The sequence below is a fragment of the Onthophagus taurus genome, chromosome 8, assembly GCF_036711975.1.
Source record: "Onthophagus taurus isolate NC chromosome 8, IU_Otau_3.0, whole genome shotgun sequence".
NCBI classification, from domain to species: Eukaryota; Metazoa; Arthropoda; class Insecta; order Coleoptera; family Scarabaeidae; genus Onthophagus; species Onthophagus taurus.
In genome coordinates, this window is record NC_091973.1 from 4,118,312 (window position 1) to 4,137,179 (window position 18,868).

Consider the following 18,868-nt stretch of genomic DNA (forward strand, 5'->3'; position numbering starts at 1 on the left):
GTTTTTTTATTTTTATAACAATAGCTATCTTTATTAATAACCATAAAAAATTTTAAAATACCACTTAATCTTAATATTTAATAAAATATCAATAATTAAAAGAAGATGATTTTGAAATTAAACTTTGCGATTTGCTTACTTTTGAGTTGAATTTGTCTTGGGTTGGGTTGGCTTACTTTGGGGTAGACTTGGGTTGCTTAGGATTACTTAGTAGTTGGGTTAGGTTGCTAGATTCCAAAAGCAACCCGACCCAACCACTTGCGCAGCTGTGACTTCCTTAAGGATTGAGTTGATTCATTTTGAGGTTGAGTTCAATTAACAACCCACTGCATTTTTGGCCAACCTAGCTCTCACATGCATAAATATCGATAAAAATGCGAAAATGTCAAAATCGTCGTTTTGTTGATAAAAAAAAAGTTTTAGTATAGCAAATTTTATTCTTACCAGTATTGCTCTTTATCACTTTTGCGCCCAAACATCGAGAAAAATACAATAATATGAAAAGTAGGTGAAACCGTCATTAGTATAAATGGCAGAATTTAAAATATAATAATATAGACAACCAAATATACACAAAGTTGAAACGTTAAAGGAGTTGTTTCAAAATTTCTATATAAAAGAACAAGATGGAAATACCCAATATCTTTATCTCTTTCTTTAATTTAATTTCTTTTTGTGAGTTGGAGTCCCACTCTCTCAGTGTGTTTTCCGTTATATCAACTTTAGTCGTTTTCGTTTCTTTAGTATATAGGATGAATATGTTTGAAGGTGGAGCCATCTGACGATGAATTGGTAAAGTGGAATTGTGTTATGATCCGCCCCCTCGTGTTATGAGAACATTTAGAGTATATTAGACAGTTCTTGGATTTTTTGTTTGGTGTTAAGGTGCGTTATAACGATGAGTTTCGTGTTCCGTTAATGGGGTGGTTGATTGCGCGTCGAAAGTTACATCGATATTGACGAAAAAATGACGGTGGACTTCAATGATTACTTTTGGGTAAGTTACGTTTCGAGGGGGCCTCATAGCCCAACTTTATATGATTTAATCGCTTCACGATCGTTGATTTTTGATTTATTATTTTTTAATGTTTTGCTGTTGTATGAAATAAGCATTTAATGAGGAATATTGTTAGTAGGCTTGGCAACGTTGCTTTAACGTAGTTAATTTATAACCATAAACTTATTATGAAGGATTTTATTTTTTTAGGGGGCCAAAAACAATGGGTTCGACGTGCTCTATCATAACATGAAATATGGGTTGGTTGCAAGCAAAGAATTGGCCGACTTCCTCAGGGAAGTTTCTAATTTGGAAGAGAACAACTCCAAATTACTTGCTAAGCTTGCTAAACAAGCAGGCAGCTGCTGTACTCAAGGAACTTTTGCGCCTCTTTGGCAGGTTCTTAAGGCCTTTGCAGAAAAGTTATCCCTGCTTCATATTCAAATGGTACAAAAGGTTACTGATCTAGTCAAGGAAGTTAGTAAATATGCAGAAGAATTACATAAAAAACATAAATCAGTAAGTTCATTATTCATACATTTTGTTATGCTCTAAAATTTTCCTTTAACTCCCATTTATATTTATAGATAAATCCTGTAGTAGTGATAAAGTTTTTTTCTCTTTTCAATTAATGCTACTAATCTTATCAACAAACTGACTATTTCTTATATACATTTAAAACACAAATAAACTTTGAATAAAATGCGCAAATTGAGTGTTCAAAACTTATCTTTATCTCTTTAGTTTATTTTATGAGTTTGTTGGCATTATTATTTCATTTACTTATATATATATATATATATATATATATATATATATATATATACATATATATATCTCCTCTCTTCTTTTATCTTTTTCTGTAATTATCAACTTCCTCTGTTAACAGCTTATTCTTAAAATAAAAGTTGTAGGAGGTTTTGATATTTAAATTCAATTGGACAAAACCTTCTTATAAAAAATTCTTACACATTTAATAATCTATGAGTCTCCCTCACTTTCTTTTTTAAATATGCCAGCTAATAGAATATTAAGTGTGAAGCAACTTTCCTTCTATAACATTTTGTCACACTGTATAAATAATAAAATAAAATTTTTTTATAATTGTTAGGTGAAAGAAGATGAATCGGGTACTTTAGAAGCTGTACAAGCAATGCAATCAATAACAATAATGGTACAAAAGACGAAAGACCTTTACACGCAAAGAGGTGTGGAAGTAGAGAAGCTTAAAAAAGAAAACTCGTCGCCTAAAGAAATAGAAAAAGCTGAAGTAAAGTTGAAAAAATCCCAGGAAGATTATAGATCGTTTGTAGAAAAATATGGTTCAACGAAAAGCGATTTTGAGAAAAAAATGTCGGTAACATGTAAACACTTCCAAGAATTGGAAGAAGCCCATTTGGTACAAATGAAAGAATTCCTCAACACTTACGCTCAGTTATTGTTATGGACACACGAAGCTGTCGGTCAAGTTCACCAAGAATTTCGAAAACAGTGTTTAGAATTCACTGTTGATCAGCTTCTTGAACAGTTTGTTTTAAGTAAATATACAGGACTTGAGAAACCAGGTAAGAACTTAATACAAAAACAGCTTCTATTGGAAATAGTAGTTGCTTATTTGAAATAATATAGATAGGATCCCTCAATTAATTTCATCATTCATTTCAAATTTATTTCGTTCATGTTTTATTATCATTTGGCACAACTAACTTTCCTTCAAGAACTTCAAGATGAATAAAGGATTAAGTAATGGATAACTTTGATGAATAGATATTTTGTAATTTCTTAGGATTGGTAGATGTGGAAGAACCAATGACATCACCCGTCCAAGATCCGGATACAGCCAAACCAATAAAGAAAGAAGGTAACGGGCCTGATATGTCGGGATCACAGTCTATGCCAACACATACCAAACCTTCCCGTCGTACAACATCCCTACTAAATCTGTTTATGTCTAACTCCCAGGGTACGTTATTGGAGAGTCGTTCGTGCAATGGGGGTGTTGATCGACTCTGCTCCTGAAAAAATTGTTTGTGCAGGTTGCTGTTGAGGTGCAAGGTCGAGGCAAAATCCCCACTGTGTCGCTGTAGCAGCTTCTTAACGAGGGCTTGGGATTGTGTTATGTTCACAGGGTCACGTGAAGGCCGAGCCGGGCCCAGCAGCGCCCCGTCAAGTCCGACAAGTTCCGCTGACGGCCAGCAGATGTCGCGTAATGCCCAGCGAGGATCCAAGTGTAATTCTGAGTTCTCTTTGTACGGTGCATGCTGCGGGCATCGGCTCGTGGTGGTGGCCTCTGGCACGCTCTGTTGGTCGCTGTAGGGCTTCTTTACGACCTCCCCCAAACATTTCACCAACACACCTTCAATCCCACCCCAATTTTCATCCTTCCCATTTTGTTATCTTTATTTTTACACTGTGTTGGCGGACGCTCTTTCTTTTACTATTTATTATTTTTTATTCACATTCCGTTAATAATTTATTTCGGTATTTGGTCTGAACCTTTTCTACACCTCTCAATTATTTTTTTTTTCTTAGGAGCATCTCACCTTATGCACTATTGTATATACCAAAACAAAATTTATTTTTTGCAATTTTTCATCTAGTTTTTAGTTTTTTATTAAATCAGTTGATATGCTCCTATTTTTCTGCGTTTTTTCTACAGGGTATTAAAAAAACTTGGAAATGGTAAAAAAAATAAACAAAAAACATTGATTTCAATAAATTTAAAATACAGCAAAAACTAATATAATAACGAATTATATGTGAGGTCGTGAAATCTTTGGTATTAAGTAAATTGCGGTCGTTAGTTATGAAGAAAATTAATAAAATTGTGGTCGAGTTCAAAAGTTAATATCTCAAGAACGAATTGAGATTTTCAAATATGGCCTTATCCATGAAAAAGAATATACATTTCGCTATAAACCCCGAAAATTTCATTAAGAAATCTTAAGAATTCGATTTTATATGATTTTTTTAAATTATGGTAAAAATTGGTAACGTTATAAATTGAGGTTGCGTTCAAAAGTTATTATCTCATGAACGAATCGATATTTTCAAGAGCGGTTTTGTTCATAAAAAAGATAATACGTTTCGGTATAACCCCCAAAAATTTTAACAATTTGATTTTGTACGATTTTAAAAAATTATGGTAAGAAATTATTTACGCTATAAATTGAGGTTGAGTTTAAAAACGAATAGAGATTTTCAAATACGGTTTTCTTTATGACGTTTCTCTATAAGCCCCGAAAATTTCATTAAGAAAACGTAAAAATTCGATTTTTTATGATTTTTTCAAAATTTTTCCCACGTTATAAATTGAGGTTGAGTTCAAAAATTATTATCTCATGAACGGATAGAGATTTTCAAATACGGTTTTCTTCATGAAAAAGATTATACGTTTCGTTATAACCCCCAACATTTTTAACAATTTGATTTTAAAAATTATGGTAAGAAATTGAGGTTGAGTTCAAAAATTATTATCTCATGTACGCATAGAGTTTTTCAAGTTCTGTTTTGTTCGTTAAAAAGGTCATACTTTTCTTTCTAAATCTCGAATATTTCATCAAGAAATTTTGAGAATTAACGATTTTTTTTTTAAATTACACCCGCGACTTTTTGATTTCACATTATAAATCTTTATAAATTTGATCCATTAAAGTACAACTGTTAAAATTAATAATGAAATTATTATTTGTATTTTTTTATTATTTCCAAGTTTATAGTTGGTCTATTATCTTAGGGCACCCTGTATATTAGAATCGCATTTATTTAAAAAAAAGTGTTATATATTTTAGAACAGTATAGAAAAATTCTTTATACAGTACTGAAAATTTAATTTCAATGTTACAAAATAATTAATTAGATTTTTTTTATTCTTAAAATCAAAATTTTTCAGTATTGTAATAATTAATTAACATTGTCATATAATTCTGATTTAAGTCTTCATTATTTTAGAAAATCATCACAATAGATAGATTTTTTAATATTTCCAGCATTGTTATTGCTACTGCTGCTTCAAATTGTTTCTCTTTCTAGTATCTAACATTTTTCCTATACCCAAAAAAACAATGAAAAGGCATTTTTTAAAACATACGCCTTAAAAATGTTATAATATTTCATATTTTAATGTGCATGGTTCTAAATCTTCTATATGTTATAATATTAATGTTAATAATTTTGTGTTGTGAACAAAAATGATCGCTATCGCATGCATGAAATTCAATAAAAAATTGTTCACAATTTCTAGTTTTGAGGTTATCGTTAAAATGATACTTTTATAGGGAAATTGGTTAGTCGATATTTTTTGATAAAATACCGAGTAGTAAAAGAATTCCATTTCGAACAAAGGTGCACGGCAGTTCTAATAATTTCAGTTAAAATGATTCACCCATTAAATTGATAAACGAGCGTTAAGTCGACGACGAGTTACTCGGTGTTTGAGTTTGAATTGGTTAACACCTAGAAGGTCAATCAACATATTCTGATTGCATCGCAAAAAGAAATGTCTAAAAAAGATACTCGTAACATCAAAGATTGTAAGTGCATAGGATGTAGTAATAAAGCGGTAACATTAACTTAATTGACGCGCGTCAATTCAATGTCTTTCAACGCGTTGGAGAGGATGTGGGAAAAGGGTTATTATATTAAACAAATTCTTTAGATTTTTCGCAATTCCTGTTTAATTAAAAAAGTCGTTAATATAGGATTTGTTGTTTGGCTATGTTTCAGGGTTTTTAAGAAGTAGAAGAGAAAAAGTTAAGCAGAAGAAAACGAAAAAGAAAAAGGACAATTCCGATAATCAAAGTAATAAAGAAGAAAAATCTGATTTGTAAGAAATATTTTTGTTTATTTTTAGAAATCATTTCATTTCGTATCAATTATTTATAAAAATTTAGAGAAGAACGCGAAGAAGTAAAAGAAACCCCTCCGTTAGCAGAAGCTGAGCCAGAAGGACCGGAATTAGATACTGAAGGATATGCTGTCCAACCGGAAGCGCCGAAACATCATTGGCCTAACAACGACAAACGAGGATTTTATTCATCTTCAGATTCTGACTCCGATGATGATCGTGAAAAAAATAGAATTCATGTTGAAATTAAACCGTTGAATAACGGTGCTGCTCCGATATCGGCTTCCGTTGATGAATTAAGAGCTACCGTTGAAAATATATATCTTTCACCTGTTGGTGGAGGTCTTGGTCGTCGAGGATCCGGATTAGACGGTCAAGATAATACTATGAAACGATCGCAATCTGTTTCTCAACAATTAGGAGCTAAACCCAGCAGTGATTTACTTGGATTAAATTTATTTCAAAGTCCCGCTGCTTCTAATGCTTCCACGCCGACAAGTTCACATCCGTACGCTCCGTTACAAAGCCCATCTCAACCAACATTGAATTCCCCAACTTTATCAGGATCTTCAAGATATGGAGGTAAGATAAAAAAACAACACAAATCTAATTTACTTAAAATTTTATTTAACAGAATTAGATTTATTTACCGAAGTTGGAGATATCCAACCTCCATCAAGTGCCCCACCAAAAGTAAGACAAACACCGACACCAACATCCGGTTATATGTCAATTCCAAGACCGCCGTCTCGAAAATCAGAAGCTCATGCTCGTGGCCATATAAGTCCTGCGCCAATAGCGCGAGCTGATAGCGTTGGTAGTCTTGAATTTAAAACGGCAGGAGTTCCCGTCGGGATTTCTCGAGGACCTTCACCTTTAACAATCGGCATGGCCGATACCATTCCATTAGCGGTTGCATTTCACGAGATTGTTCATTCCTATTTTCGCGGAGCCGACGAGACTAGGTTGGTAATTAAACATTTCATATCGGTATTATTACTCATTTTCAGCATGTTTAGGTGCCAAGTAAAAATGTCGGGCGAGATGATGCTATCGTTTCCAGCTGGTATTGTTACCGTATTGGCTAATAATCCAAATCCGGCTAAATTATCATTTAGGGTTCGCAATACCCATCGATTAAGCAATATAGTACCTAATAAACAATTAGTTTCTATGTAAGTACTTTTTTATGTTTTCACTACCATATTTCAATTTTGATTTAAATCTTTTTAGGGATAATAAGCAAATTGGAGGGGAGAGCGTATTGATTGAGTTTAATATGACAGCGTTAAGTGCGTTGTTAAAAAAACAATCAGAACAAAACCCCACCGCATCGTATTTTAACGTAGATATTCTTAAATATCAAGTATATAAATTTTTTTTTTGTTAATACTTTTTTGATTGTTTATTCATTTTAGATAAAATCAAAACCAGGAGCTAATTCCTGTCCATTCCAACTTGTTGCTTATTGGAAGTGCGAGTCATCGCATACAAGTCTCAAAGTGGATTATAAATATAATTCGCACGCGATGAGTTCTCCGTCTCCATTACTAAACGTAACCGTTACTGTGCCTATAGAAGGAACTATAAAGAATTTGAATTCGAAGCCAACTGCGCAATGGTATTGTTGTATATAATTTAAATTGTTTTTAATCTATTAAGTTTGGTTTTAGGGTCTCGGAGAAGAATTTTATTCAGTGGAAATACACGGAATTATCACAACATTCGGAGAATCACGGTGTTGGTTCAATGTTGGCACGATTCGACTTGGAGAATCAAGATGGCCCGCTAACGCCAACGATAATCTCATCGCAATTTAATTGCGAAGGAACAACATTGTCCGGTTTAGATTTTCAATTGGTGGGACCCGGCTATCGTCTGTCTCTAGTCAAACGACGTTTCATTTCGGGTAAATACATCTGCGATGGAGACCTAAAGTATTCAACATCAGGAACGGCGACCCCATCATCCGGGACAAGTACGGGAGGAGGCCACTGCTAGCATTCCAACACAACACTGCCGCGGCCTGAGTTCCTGGCAATTCTCTCCAATCCACCAACTCTCCGTTTCACGCTTCGGCGCGACCATTTTTCAGTTGGCTTCGTTCGCGTTTAAAAGTTACGTCTTTATTTTTATTCTGACGGAAAAATACAACTTTTATTTATTAGTATTTTAATGTTACTATGCATATACCTATATAGTTTATGATGCTATTTTATATCATTACATTTTTGGAATAAATTAGTTTTAAATCTGATTTTAGAACAAGTATTTATTGGCGATGTTTTGTTTATTATTAATAGTGTGGGAAGGAAATAAAATTAAAGACTGTAGGATTATGAAAGAAAAATGTTTTAATAACAGAAACTTTATTTATTTTAATACTGCAAGATCATATAGTTTTGAGTGCATTTCGATGTAAACTAAAGTAACAAACAACAAGTTCGCAAGCAAACGCAACTACACAAAATATATCAACGTTATCAATATAGTATATATATGAAAGTTAATATCGGAGTGCAGTCTCAGCAAAACCCGAGGTAGGGTTTCGAGGGTCGGACTCGTGTTGTAGGCGCTGCAACGGATGGGATGTAATTCCAAATAGTTATCCATATGCGTTCGCTCGGTTTCCTCACGTTCTCGATTCTCATTTCTACGCGTACAGTATATGTATTATATGTAAATATATATGGATGGCATGAACATAAGCAGTTAGTAATAAGGCCGGGTCGAGTAGCTTAAAATCAACGAAAAATATTCTTTTTTTTTTTTTTAATTTTCTCATTACTTCTTCCGACTACGGTTTTGTTATTCACTCGTTATTTTAATTTTAACATTTAACATGGACTGTTGATCTGGAGTATATGCTATCCTCCGGGCGCCGTTCTCTAACCCTGTATCAGAATCGGGCAGTTTACAAAACCTATCGACGGCTAAATAGTTTGGCAACTAATTGTATGTTACGGCTATTGTAGCGGCGGCGTCATAATCGCCGACGTAGTTTACGTCCCTATAACAGAGTAGATTTATTAAATAGTGGAGTAGTGATTCTCGAATGAGATAACGCGCAATGCGCAAAAGTCGTATAAATGACCAGTCGTCGCCCTGTGTCGCGTCCACGAGCCAGCGGAGACGGTGCCCGGAGGTTGTTGAATTCGTTACAAGAGTAAATGGCGATTAGGCAATACGTCTTATACTAACGCACACTTATATCAATTAGGTAGATTCATCTTTAGAGTTCTTCCTCCAAAAGTTGTCGAAACGGTTACGCGCTTTCTCGAGTACATCGGAAGCGAATGACTTCGATTCGGCTAGTGGATTAACAGTTTTGGCAGTGCTAGAGGATTCGCGCTGTGGACAGTCTAAGCTAGAGCCCTCGTCGGGCCGCTCGATAATCGGTCTCTCGATCTCCTCTGCACCTGTTTCCACTGGTTCTACATTAGACGGGTCGTCGTTCCCTCCTCTCCTAGCTGTAAAAATGGCACGTCAGTAGACTAGAGGTTTGCCCCACCGGAAGTTCAAACTCTTCAGTCTTTCTGCTTACGTTTACGTTCTCATTTACATTATTATTATTTTGCATTGATTACAACAAAACTTAAGCGACTAGGCGACGTGCAAGGCATTCTATCTTTAGTGAAGTCTGTTGCCAGCTAGTACTCGCCTGTTTAATTAACTGTTACTGCACTGCCCTTAGTTCATGCTTTGACTGCTAAATCCATACCTAAAGCAATACAACCAAATCGGATATGGTAAGCAGAAATCAGGTCCGAAGTTACGACAGTGACATGCCTTGATCTTTCTGCTGTTGCAGTTCCGGCGGGGCAGACTGCGCTACTGGGGGCGGTATTTCCGGTGGCGTCCAGGCCTTTACTTCGCTCTGTGGTCGAGCGCTAATGTCACCTACGAAAAACTCGTCAGAACTTATTCTATAACATACTACACCTATTACAACTTTATCAAACTTCTACTTAACGATTTATTAATTTAATAAATTTAATAAAAGATGAAGGTCCTCTTTCAAAATAAAGCAATAGAATTCTTATTATCATACTTTTATACAGGGTCTAAAAGAAATTAACCAAAATAGACAACTAATATTACATCGGTGACGGGGAAAAAGAGATGTTGCTTGACTTTGAAATAGACAAATGTTAAAAGAAATTATTTTATGGGTGGCTTTATCTTAATAAACAATTAGGCACCTGAAAATGTCTGGGCATGCTTGAGACATATACACAAATAAGAGATAAGAAATCCTTGAAATTGAACTGAGATAATGATAATGATTAAGAAAAGTGAAATATATTCTTTACCGGTGTTGCAAGTCAAAAAAGTTTCTAAACTACCTAAAAGAAAACTATCGAGCAACACATTAGATGAAGTCCGAACATTGTTGTTTCTAGTTACCTTCTCTGACATTTTGAGTGACAGTAAAGGTTTTTCCAGTATCGAGCGGAACGGTCCAGTTGACCGGATCGGGGGAACGCATGATTATCTGCTCGGGCGACTTAACCCGGGTGGGTTCGGGAGGGGACTTTACGACGGGTTCTAGGCTAATGACTTCGGGCTCCGGCTCGGGCTCGACAGCCTCCTCCTCTTCTTTCTCGGCTCTGTCGACGGTGGGAGCAGGTTCCGCTGAAAACGTCAACAGTCCCAATCAGTGGACGCTTCCCTCCCGCTTGTACGATCCGGCACTTTCTCGTTCGTGTGTGCCAAAAATCCGCCTACCGCGTACGGTCGGGCCCACTCCTCGGACACCTGTTCGCTTACCTTCGCTTCCGTCTGCTGCGTCTCTTTGGCTAGACTGAGCTTTGTTTGATTTTGTTTTGCCCGACCGGTCGTCCTCTGACTGTGAAGGGACTGGTCTACTTTTAGATCGGGAAGTGGTGTTCAGGGATGCTAAAACCGGAAGAAACGTTAAGAAAAAACCGCACAGTACTATAGGTTACTAATAAGCGAACACACCAAAAAATGCAGGGCTCTAAGAAGAAATTGTGTGGAAACTGTTAAAAGATAGTGAAATTGATAACGGTTTCTTAATAAGATTTTTTACTACAAAAAATACCATTATCAATTCTTTTCTTATAGTTGGACGGAATAAGGATAGTCATAGTCAAGTTAAAAAGCCACAACACGATATTTTTGGCACACACTTGTAGAGCCCATGCTTATACGTACAAGGCCTAGGTCTACGAGTTGTCGATGAACTGCTACTCTTCTTTTCCTTGACGGTGGCCGACCGAGATTGGCGCTTCGGCGAGCGCTTTTCGTAATTTACTTCTACTGGGCCTACTGATTGGGACCTAACTAAAGTAACACAGGGGAAATAGTCTCAACTGACGTACGGATTTCAATCTACCGCTTACCAGTTCTAGGAACAGACTTTGATTTTGACTTCTTTTGAAGTGACACTTTCTGCGGCGAATTTTTCTTCGGACTATTCTTCTGCGAACCTCTGATATCATCGTCTTTACGCGGTATGGTCGGTTCCAATTTTTCACGCGTTGGCGATAATATTAAACCGTCAAATTCCGAACCACCGGTTGTTCTTTCAAGGTGATGACGTATCATATCCCTTACCATTCTAGCAGAATTCTCGGCATTTCTTAGTGCTTTAGTCGGTGAACTTTTTTTAGTATTTTCTTGATCTTTTTCTTCTTTAGTATATGCCCTAAGAAATAAAATGAATAAGTATCGATTAATCGATTGACATAATTCAACTACCTGTGTGTAGTTGAAGCTAAAGATAATGCAGAAAGTGAAGACCTTCTAGATACTTGATCCCAAAGTTCAACTTGTTTATTATAAACGTCAGTGATTTTATCGCCGGTTATGTCGGTTCCTCGTCCTCTAGTTCTGTACTCCCCAGCTTTCTTTCTCAATTCAACGACTTCTTTGTACCAAGATTCCTTGGTAGGACCATTTAATAAAGCGTTCTTTGTTTCGTCGTCTAAATCATGAACTTCTTGTTTAGATTTAAATTTACCTTCGGCGTAATCGTATTGCGAGAAAGGTCTATATTTTTTCTTATATTCGGTGTTAAAGTCTTTGGCTGTTTCGTGATATTCATGAATGGTATTGTCGTTTACTAATGGTTCCAATTCGCTTGCTATAATAGAAGAGAAAACGTTGAGGATGTGATAAATGATAAAAAGTGCGGACTTACCATCTTTATTTTCTAGATCGCCACGTCGTTTGTGGATGACAGCGTTGGCTGGGGGCTTGATAGCGTTCATGGACTGCGACTTCCTGGGAGTGGTCTCCTGGTCCCGTCTCGACATGTGGCCCTGCGGCCAAGCGAATTGTAGTCTGTATTCAGTGCTAATCTTGGATATTGCTTTCTGGAGTAGACCCTGATCGCGACCCTGCGTGGATGAGTCACTCATGTACGGCCGTGCTTGCGTTTCGAAATTGTGTACGGAAACGATAAGGGACGAAGCTAAACCTTGAGGGGGAGGAATCTTTCGAACGAACTACTCATCTCAACCTTTCTGGACCGAATCTTAGCTTACCCGATGGTTTCGACCTATTTTCGACATTACCGTGTTTTCCAAGTCCGGGTCCGAATCCCGCCGCCTTTCCGACCGCGTCAACGTCGTGGACCGGGCTGGACCTTCCGATTTGCTGCGCCTGGACGGCTTCCATTGCGAGCTTTCCCTCTCCGTCGACTGCAATTAAAATGAATACATCTCTATCTCTCCTTCCTATACCGTCCATTTCGCATGCCAATTACGTTCCGCGCACCTTTTCCCAACAAGGCACGGCCATGCACGAGATCGAGAACATCCTCGCTTGGAAACGTATTCATTTTAATGGTCTCCATTTTCATGCATTAGGGTACCTTTACTCATGCACTAGAACCCGGACTGTACAATTCGTCTATTTCAAAAAAATCATCTATTAAAACTTAGAAGAACTCATTCATTCATTGAATTCGCCTATTAACTTATACATTGAGATCGCGATTTATAACTTTCTTCAATCAGAGTTCAATTTTTAACCAAGAATTCCAATTTTCACGTGAAACGAAATCCTTCCGGTTCTTGGCACCGTGCCAACCTACTTGAGTAGAATTCGGTCAAGGAATTTTTTTTTAATATCGATAATATTCAAATACAGTGTGTTAATTAATTATCGTACTCGGTGTCATCATTGCAAGTATGCAACCAATATCACAGTAGTGGTATTGCAATACGCGATTTGCGTATGATGCGTATTGCACTGTGATGTTGGTTGCATACTTGCAATGATGACGTCGGGTACGATAATTAATTAACATATATAATAACACAAAAACAAAACTTTCTTTTGTCAAATTATTAAATAACAAAGGTTTAAAGAAAATCATGCAAGCAAGGAATCGCCGCGGTCTACTAGCACTCGACGGTGACCTAAAGTGGGTCTAATTATCTACGAATGGCGTTGTACGGGTGTTTTCTTTTTTTTAACGCCAACTGTGCAGTGCACCCGCTTTTTTCTTTAGTGAAGGACTACTTCAAGCAGATTTACTTCGCCGTACGACGTCGTAATGGCCCATCATCGCGTATGCAAATGCTCGATTCGAGTACCTAATAATTGCGCGAATTTAATATACCATGTTTAAATGTACATAATTTAAGTTTCTATTCTTACTTTTTTACGATTTTATTGATTTCATTTAGATTTACGTGTTTCGATAAATAATGCAATGGATTTTTTTTAAAGATAAGATTAATTTGAGCGAACACCTGTGTTGTTTATCAAAAATACATATCGCACACACACATAAATTAATAGTTGTACGATCCCAATCATTAAGAAAAGGTTGGGCAAACTGAATTCTTTTTGTTTTTCGGTTAATCTCACGGAATTAATTATAAATGATAAATGATACCTCCAGATGATGAGCGGAGGTTCCTGCGTATACCCGAGCATTAATTAATATTTAATCCTGAGGCATCCAATTTTCGTTGAATAATCATTAAGGTTATAATTACAAAACAAGAGGAAAATTTTTATTTTTTAAACAATACACAACAAAAATTTTTTTAACTTATTAAATTATGTTATGTAACAAAGTTTCGAATTATTTAACTTTGGGAAATTGGAGAAGATCAAACTTGAGACGAACATCAACCATTATTCAAATTCCGGCGGTAATTGCCGATTGAAATTGCTAATTAGTTCCCCGGGAAGGAAAATCAATATCCGATGATTGACGATGGATGACGTTAGAAGAGGAGGCGTTTAATTCAAATGATTCAAATTGAGACGAAGCCATCTGTTTAATAAGCGAAATAGAACTTTAGCAACAGGAAACGCTTCTTTAATATTCCGTCTCTAGTTTGCGAGTTGCACATCTCCAACTTTGATGAAACGTAATTTCTCAAATCCCGGCGAGAGCGAAACTAAATTTAGAATAATTATAAAATGCGCATTTTTACTTCTAAAAAGATGAAAACTAGAATTCTTTCCTGATTTGTCACGCTTCCAAATTTGTTACGCTTTTATTTCGCGAGATTACTTCCGGGAAATACAAAGCATCTTTTTTAAGTAGAATTTCCTTCCATTTTACTGGTTGTGGTGACGAAAAACGACTCTCAAGACGTAAACCGAGCCGCGATCGATAAACCGGCAGATTGATATTCGTTCGGTAACGTTGTTTTTTTTTTGGGCTCAGTAACGACGAGTTATTGAGGTTAATTTCGAGATTCGCGAAAATCGATACACATTACGTATTTAAAATGATTAATTAAAAATGGGAAGTTCTCGTACGATTGGTTCTTTGACTAAATGATTGTTTTTCAAAGAACGTCCCATATATATGTTTATATATAAAGGAAATTAAAGCAAGTTGGAAACCAAGTCGCAGTTTAAGATCGATATAGCATTTCTATGTTGCACTGGTAGCCCAAAAGCGGTGACCAGTACAAGTTGAGATGGGCATAAGTTTAAGGGGGCAATGACATTATTTGGTTGAGAGGGACGTAAAATCGTTAGGGCCGTGGTTTACTGCAGGATATAAAAATCAATGATTCCTCCCGCGAAGGCAAGGTAAGAGTACGATAGAATAAAAAACCAAGTCTAAGGTGAAGCGAGAAGCGAATTAATCCGGGTTGTTCTGCGTGTGGTATTTCAATGTGTGTTTGTAATGGTGAAATAAGAGGAGAGCGTGCATTTTTTTCTTACCCTGGCCCTATCGGTTGTGCCAACATCTATGGCGTCTCCATTGGTTCCATCGCTAACAAGGAACTCATGGTGACGGTAGGCCAAATCAGGATGTTTTTTTCGTCTTGGCAGAGCCGGTTCCAATTTTGGCACTGGAGACATTATATAACTAATGATACGTCCATTTTTGATCACTCTTTTTATTGACTTACATTCGTTCTGTGTCTCTTCATCGATCCGCGTTGTGTTCGGCGGTTCGTTAGGTTTCTCATCTAAAAATTAAAAATGACTTTGTTTGAAAAAAAAAATGGCTTCGGCGTATTTCCAATTAGTTTTTTTTTTTCGTTTTCGGGTCGTACCGGAATTTGCTCCGACGCCGGGTTGTGTTGTTGGTGCCCGGCGGATAACTTCCTGCCTGGGCCCAGTATATTCATGCCATCTGTACGTGCTCCTGTACTCAGAGTGCAACTGAAAGAGTGATAATACTCAGTTTTCGGCCCGTTTAGGTTTCACATTTTTTATCGGTTACCTTATCTACTGGCATTGAAGGGCACGCTCTGCACAAATTCCAAAATGAACCGATCATGAGGTCTAATTGTTGACGGAACGATTGCACTTGATAAAAATATTAGCTGACTTGGAAGCCATACACACGCGCCTTCCTTCTCTCTACGGTGAGAGCAACTGGGTATTTGCAGTCCGAATGGCGAATGCAGACAGCATGATGGAACCCCACCTTATTGGTGAACCAGTAAATGCCGAATACTTTGGATCAATAACTTCCACGCCTGCCTCGTTGTATTTCCTCAGCGCCCTCTACTCCAGGACCCACCCCGTACTATATAATTTTACGTATTTACTCCTAGCCCGATGCCCTGTCAACCCCTCTATACTATTCACAAAGAATTCTTTGTTAGTTACGATTGATAACGTCCCACCACACCACCAATGCTTGATTTAATCATTTTTTCTCGTTTGGAAACTCCATACGAGATACTTTTATAAAAAGAATATATTCCTAGAAAAGCGCAATATTGATCGCGTTTCAACTTCTCTTATTCTAAACCCAATCTAATTCCTTTTTATACTGTTTTTAAAACCAATCCTCACAAATCCAATAACGTGTACCCTGTTACGCTTTTACTCATATAAACAACTCCAAACTAACTCAATTTATATACAAAATGTGTATTTATTATTTTATATGCCAAAACTTGAAACGAGCTTTTTTATGAAACATTGGAATGTTTGCATAACATTTTACAATCTTTTGTTGCCATCTAAACAATACAGCGCAAGTTATTTTAATGAACCTACAGCTCGAGATAATGATGCACGGTTTGTAGTTAAAATTCCATTTAAGCAAGACATGCTACAGTTTTGCCTTAACTAAAGACCACCCATCACAGAAATAATTTCAATTTAGTCCAAGTATATATATACTTATATGATTATCCTATATCTCGGCCGACATCTTCGAAGTCGGCTGAGATTACTTCTTCATTAAATTTCAGCAGGGTAGTGAGTGATACCATTAACAAAGTTTATGGAAGAAATAATCTCGGCCGACTTCGAAGACGTCGGCCGTCCCAAATGACATGAACTACATATAATCTCTAAGTATTGTTCACGATACTTGGGGCTGCCTAAATTATTTCTTATATCACGAACACGGGATTAGTAACGGGAAACTCTCGGCAATCTGGGCATGTTTTGTTGTTGAATAGTTTTGAGATGATATGATATTAATTGTAGCGCCTCGGCAGCAAGCGACCTCAGGATTCTTTAATTTAAGTTGAGGCAACGTAGTGCTACTGGAAACAAAACAATTGGTTGATCGTCATTCAGCAGGAAATGTTACCAGCGCACTTCGCGAAGTTTTTCAAAGTTGGGATATCTTTGAAAAAGTTCACTGTATTGTAACAGATAACACTTCAAATATGAGAAACGCTATCACTGTTCATCTCAATAAGACTCACTAACCCTGTATAGCACATACGCTGAACCTATGTACTATGGACGCCCTCAAACATGAAGATCTACAAAAGAAGCACTGTAGCATCTGGTGAACTGGCCAAAATGCAGGATCAAATGAAACTTCCTCTGCTAAAAGTGAAACAGGACGTTTCAACAAGATGGAATTCTTGCTTGGCGATGACGCAAAGATTAGAGGAATTAAAAGTTCTGTTGTCAGCAGCAATGCCACGGATTCCACATCAAAACTTACCAACATATCCCCAGCATCCAGCTTTACACCTTTTACCGATTCCACAAAATGTGTAGAATCCCTGACATACGATTCCGTGTTACATGTAAAGGGGGACAGAATCTTTGCAAGATGTTTAGCCAGCTGGTATGTTGGGGAGTTGATGGCGCTGACGATAGGGCGGAGGGGGACGTCTGGTTTGTGAATCTTCGGTAGTCCGTAGATTCTTGGTGGTACCGGCGCCTGCACAAACAAACCTTTTTGCTGTTCTGCTGGAATTCCTGTGGATTTTATCAGTTCCTTCATTTTTCTAACGATTTTGTCTGTGGGGTCCTTCTTGATCTTCCTGTAGGTGGCTGGGTCCAGTAAGTTCATCATTTTGTCGTCGTATTCTTTCCTGTCCATAACAACGGTGGCATTCCCCTTGTCTGCTGGTAACACGACGATTTCTGATTTTTCTTTTATAGATCGGAGTGCCTTCTTTTCACCAACCGTCAAGTTGGATTTTGGTGGTTTTGCTGACTTCAATACTCTCGCAACTTCTTGTCGGATCTCTTCGGCTTTCAGTGCAGGCATCCCTCGAACAGCTGCTTCCACTTCGCAGATGATTTCCTCCTTTGGGACCTTTTTCGGGGCGATTGCGTAGTTTCGCACAAAGGTTTCGTCTTTCGTTAGTGGGATATTCGATCTGTTAATGACGATTGTTTCTACTGGTAAACGATTACCTTTTTTCTTTTGCGACCGGCGTTCCAGAGATTCAAACTTCTTGATGTGTGTGTCATGGGTCTTCTGAAATTCGCGATTAGCCTTCTCCATTGTTAGTCTGTCCACTTTGTCCCAGTCTTCTCCGGACATACAATTGGAAAGTGGGAGGTGGATTTTTTGTAGATCATTGAAAGTCTTGTGGATTCTTTCTCGTAGCAGTGCTTGTTCTGTCCTAATCAAAATTCTACGTGCTGCAGCGGAGTCGATGTGGTGCTTCACCTTCAAGAAGGTTGGCGTTACTTTCTTCAACAAAGGTGCTGGCTAGGGACAACATATACTACCAAAGACTGACAAGAGAAGCCATAGAGATTCACCGACATAAAAATAACGTCAACAGAGAAGATGGCTGGGAGCTTAGCAGAACATGGAAGATGGTGGTGAACACGAAGACCTCTTCCCGCCTCACACCGGAAGCGACGCAATTAGTTATTAATTAGTTTGTAATTAGCGTTAACTGATTATTAATTAGTTTTTCCGACTTATATATAGTTACCGATTTTTTGATCTCGTCACTTCGAACCAGTTTCTGAAGAAGGTTGCAACATGGCATCCGAAACGTCAAACCTTTTATTAAAAAACGCAGGGCAAAACCCGAAAGTTTCTAGTTTTAGTTCTAATCTTAGTTTAATTCACACCGGCCGTGAAAGCCTTCATACTTATATGTTATTTTATTTTTGTTTTTGTTGATATCTTCATAACGGAGAGTTTATTTTTAAATGGCACATATAAATATATACATTTTAAATGAAACACCCGGTATATTTAAAGTAATACTTTTTTGATACAATAAAAATTACTCATAATAAATTTTTTAAAGTATTAGAAATCATTGAAATAGATAAGATATAACACTCCAATAAAATTTTTGTTACGTCAGATCAATTATTCGTCACAAAAGTTGTCTATA

At 37.0% G+C, this 18,868-nt stretch overlaps 2 protein-coding genes across 16 annotated transcripts; one reads left to right on the plus strand and one right to left on the minus strand.

The window, feature by feature from the left end:
* The first annotated feature begins 680 nt into the window (after positions 1–680).
* On the plus strand, positions 681–8,100 carry LOC111425655 (F-BAR domain only protein 2). Of its 4 annotated transcripts, none has more exons than XM_023059807.2 (12): positions 681–997; positions 1,208–1,516; positions 2,109–2,562; positions 2,784–2,960; positions 3,126–3,227; positions 5,723–5,822; positions 5,890–6,425; positions 6,478–6,808; positions 6,854–7,018; positions 7,077–7,209; positions 7,262–7,464; positions 7,517–8,100. In XM_023059807.2, the coding sequence occupies exons 1-12, from the start codon at positions 968–970 to the stop codon at positions 7,842–7,844; spliced, it is 2,868 nt and encodes a 955-aa protein (XP_022915575.1). In that variant the 5' UTR covers positions 681–967; the 3' UTR covers positions 7,845–8,100. The 4 variants fall into 4 exon arrangements, with proteins under 4 accessions (XP_022915575.1, XP_022915576.1, XP_022915577.1 ...); XM_023059808.2 differs by having other exon boundaries at positions 6,863–7,018; XM_023059809.2 differs by lacking the exon at positions 3,126–3,227 and having other exon boundaries at positions 2,784–2,858.
* A 79-nt stretch (positions 8,101–8,179) lies between these two features.
* Positions 8,180–15,739, minus strand: LOC111425656 (nuclear protein MDM1). Of its 12 annotated transcripts, none has more exons than XM_023059818.2 (13): positions 15,520–15,737; positions 15,350–15,458; positions 15,203–15,262; positions 15,012–15,142; positions 12,386–12,511; positions 12,010–12,208; positions 11,568–11,952; positions 11,210–11,514; positions 11,022–11,150; positions 10,614–10,742; positions 10,251–10,478; positions 9,633–9,743; positions 8,180–9,564 (listed from the first exon to the last, which is right to left on the minus strand). In XM_023059818.2, the coding sequence occupies exons 1-13, from the start codon at positions 15,574–15,576 to the stop codon at positions 9,539–9,541; spliced, it is 1,995 nt and encodes a 664-aa protein (XP_022915586.1). In that variant the 5' UTR covers positions 15,577–15,737; the 3' UTR covers positions 8,180–9,538. The 12 variants fall into 12 exon arrangements, 11 of the variants coding, with proteins under 11 accessions (XP_022915586.1, XP_022915579.1, XP_022915578.1 ...); XM_023059811.2 differs by having other exon boundaries at positions 8,180–9,313; positions 12,010–12,130; positions 15,520–15,736; XM_023059810.2 differs by having other exon boundaries at positions 8,180–9,313; positions 15,520–15,736.
* Positions 15,740–18,868: the final 3,129 nt, after the last annotated feature.

What these genes read in the sequence shown, in the direction of transcription:
- LOC111425655 (XM_023059807.2), top strand. Translation starts at nt 968, where the DNA reads ATGACGGTGGACTTCAATGATTACTTTTGG. An exon ending in ACTTCAATGATTACTTTTGG is followed by an intron (nt 998 to 1,207) that starts GTAAGTTACGTT and finishes TTATTTTTTTAG; the next exon opens with GGGGCCAAAAACAATGGGTT. An exon ending in AAAGAAGAAAAATCTGATTT is followed by an intron (nt 5,823 to 5,889) that starts GTAAGAAATATT and finishes ATAAAAATTTAG; the next exon opens with AGAAGAACGCGAAGAAGTAA.
- LOC111425656 (XM_071198402.1), bottom strand. Translation starts at nt 15,576, where the DNA reads ATGATCGGTTCATTTTGGAATTTGTGCAGAGCGTGCCCTTCAATGCCA. An exon ending in GCACAACCGATAGGGCCAGG is followed by an intron (nt 12,512 to 15,011) that starts GTAAGAAAAAAA and finishes TTTTAATTGCAG; the next exon opens with TCGACGGAGAGGGAAAGCTC. An exon ending in AAAGTCTGTTCCTAGAACTG is followed by an intron (nt 11,151 to 11,209) that starts GTAAGCGGTAGA and finishes GTGTTACTTTAG; the next exon opens with TTAGGTCCCAATCAGTAGGC.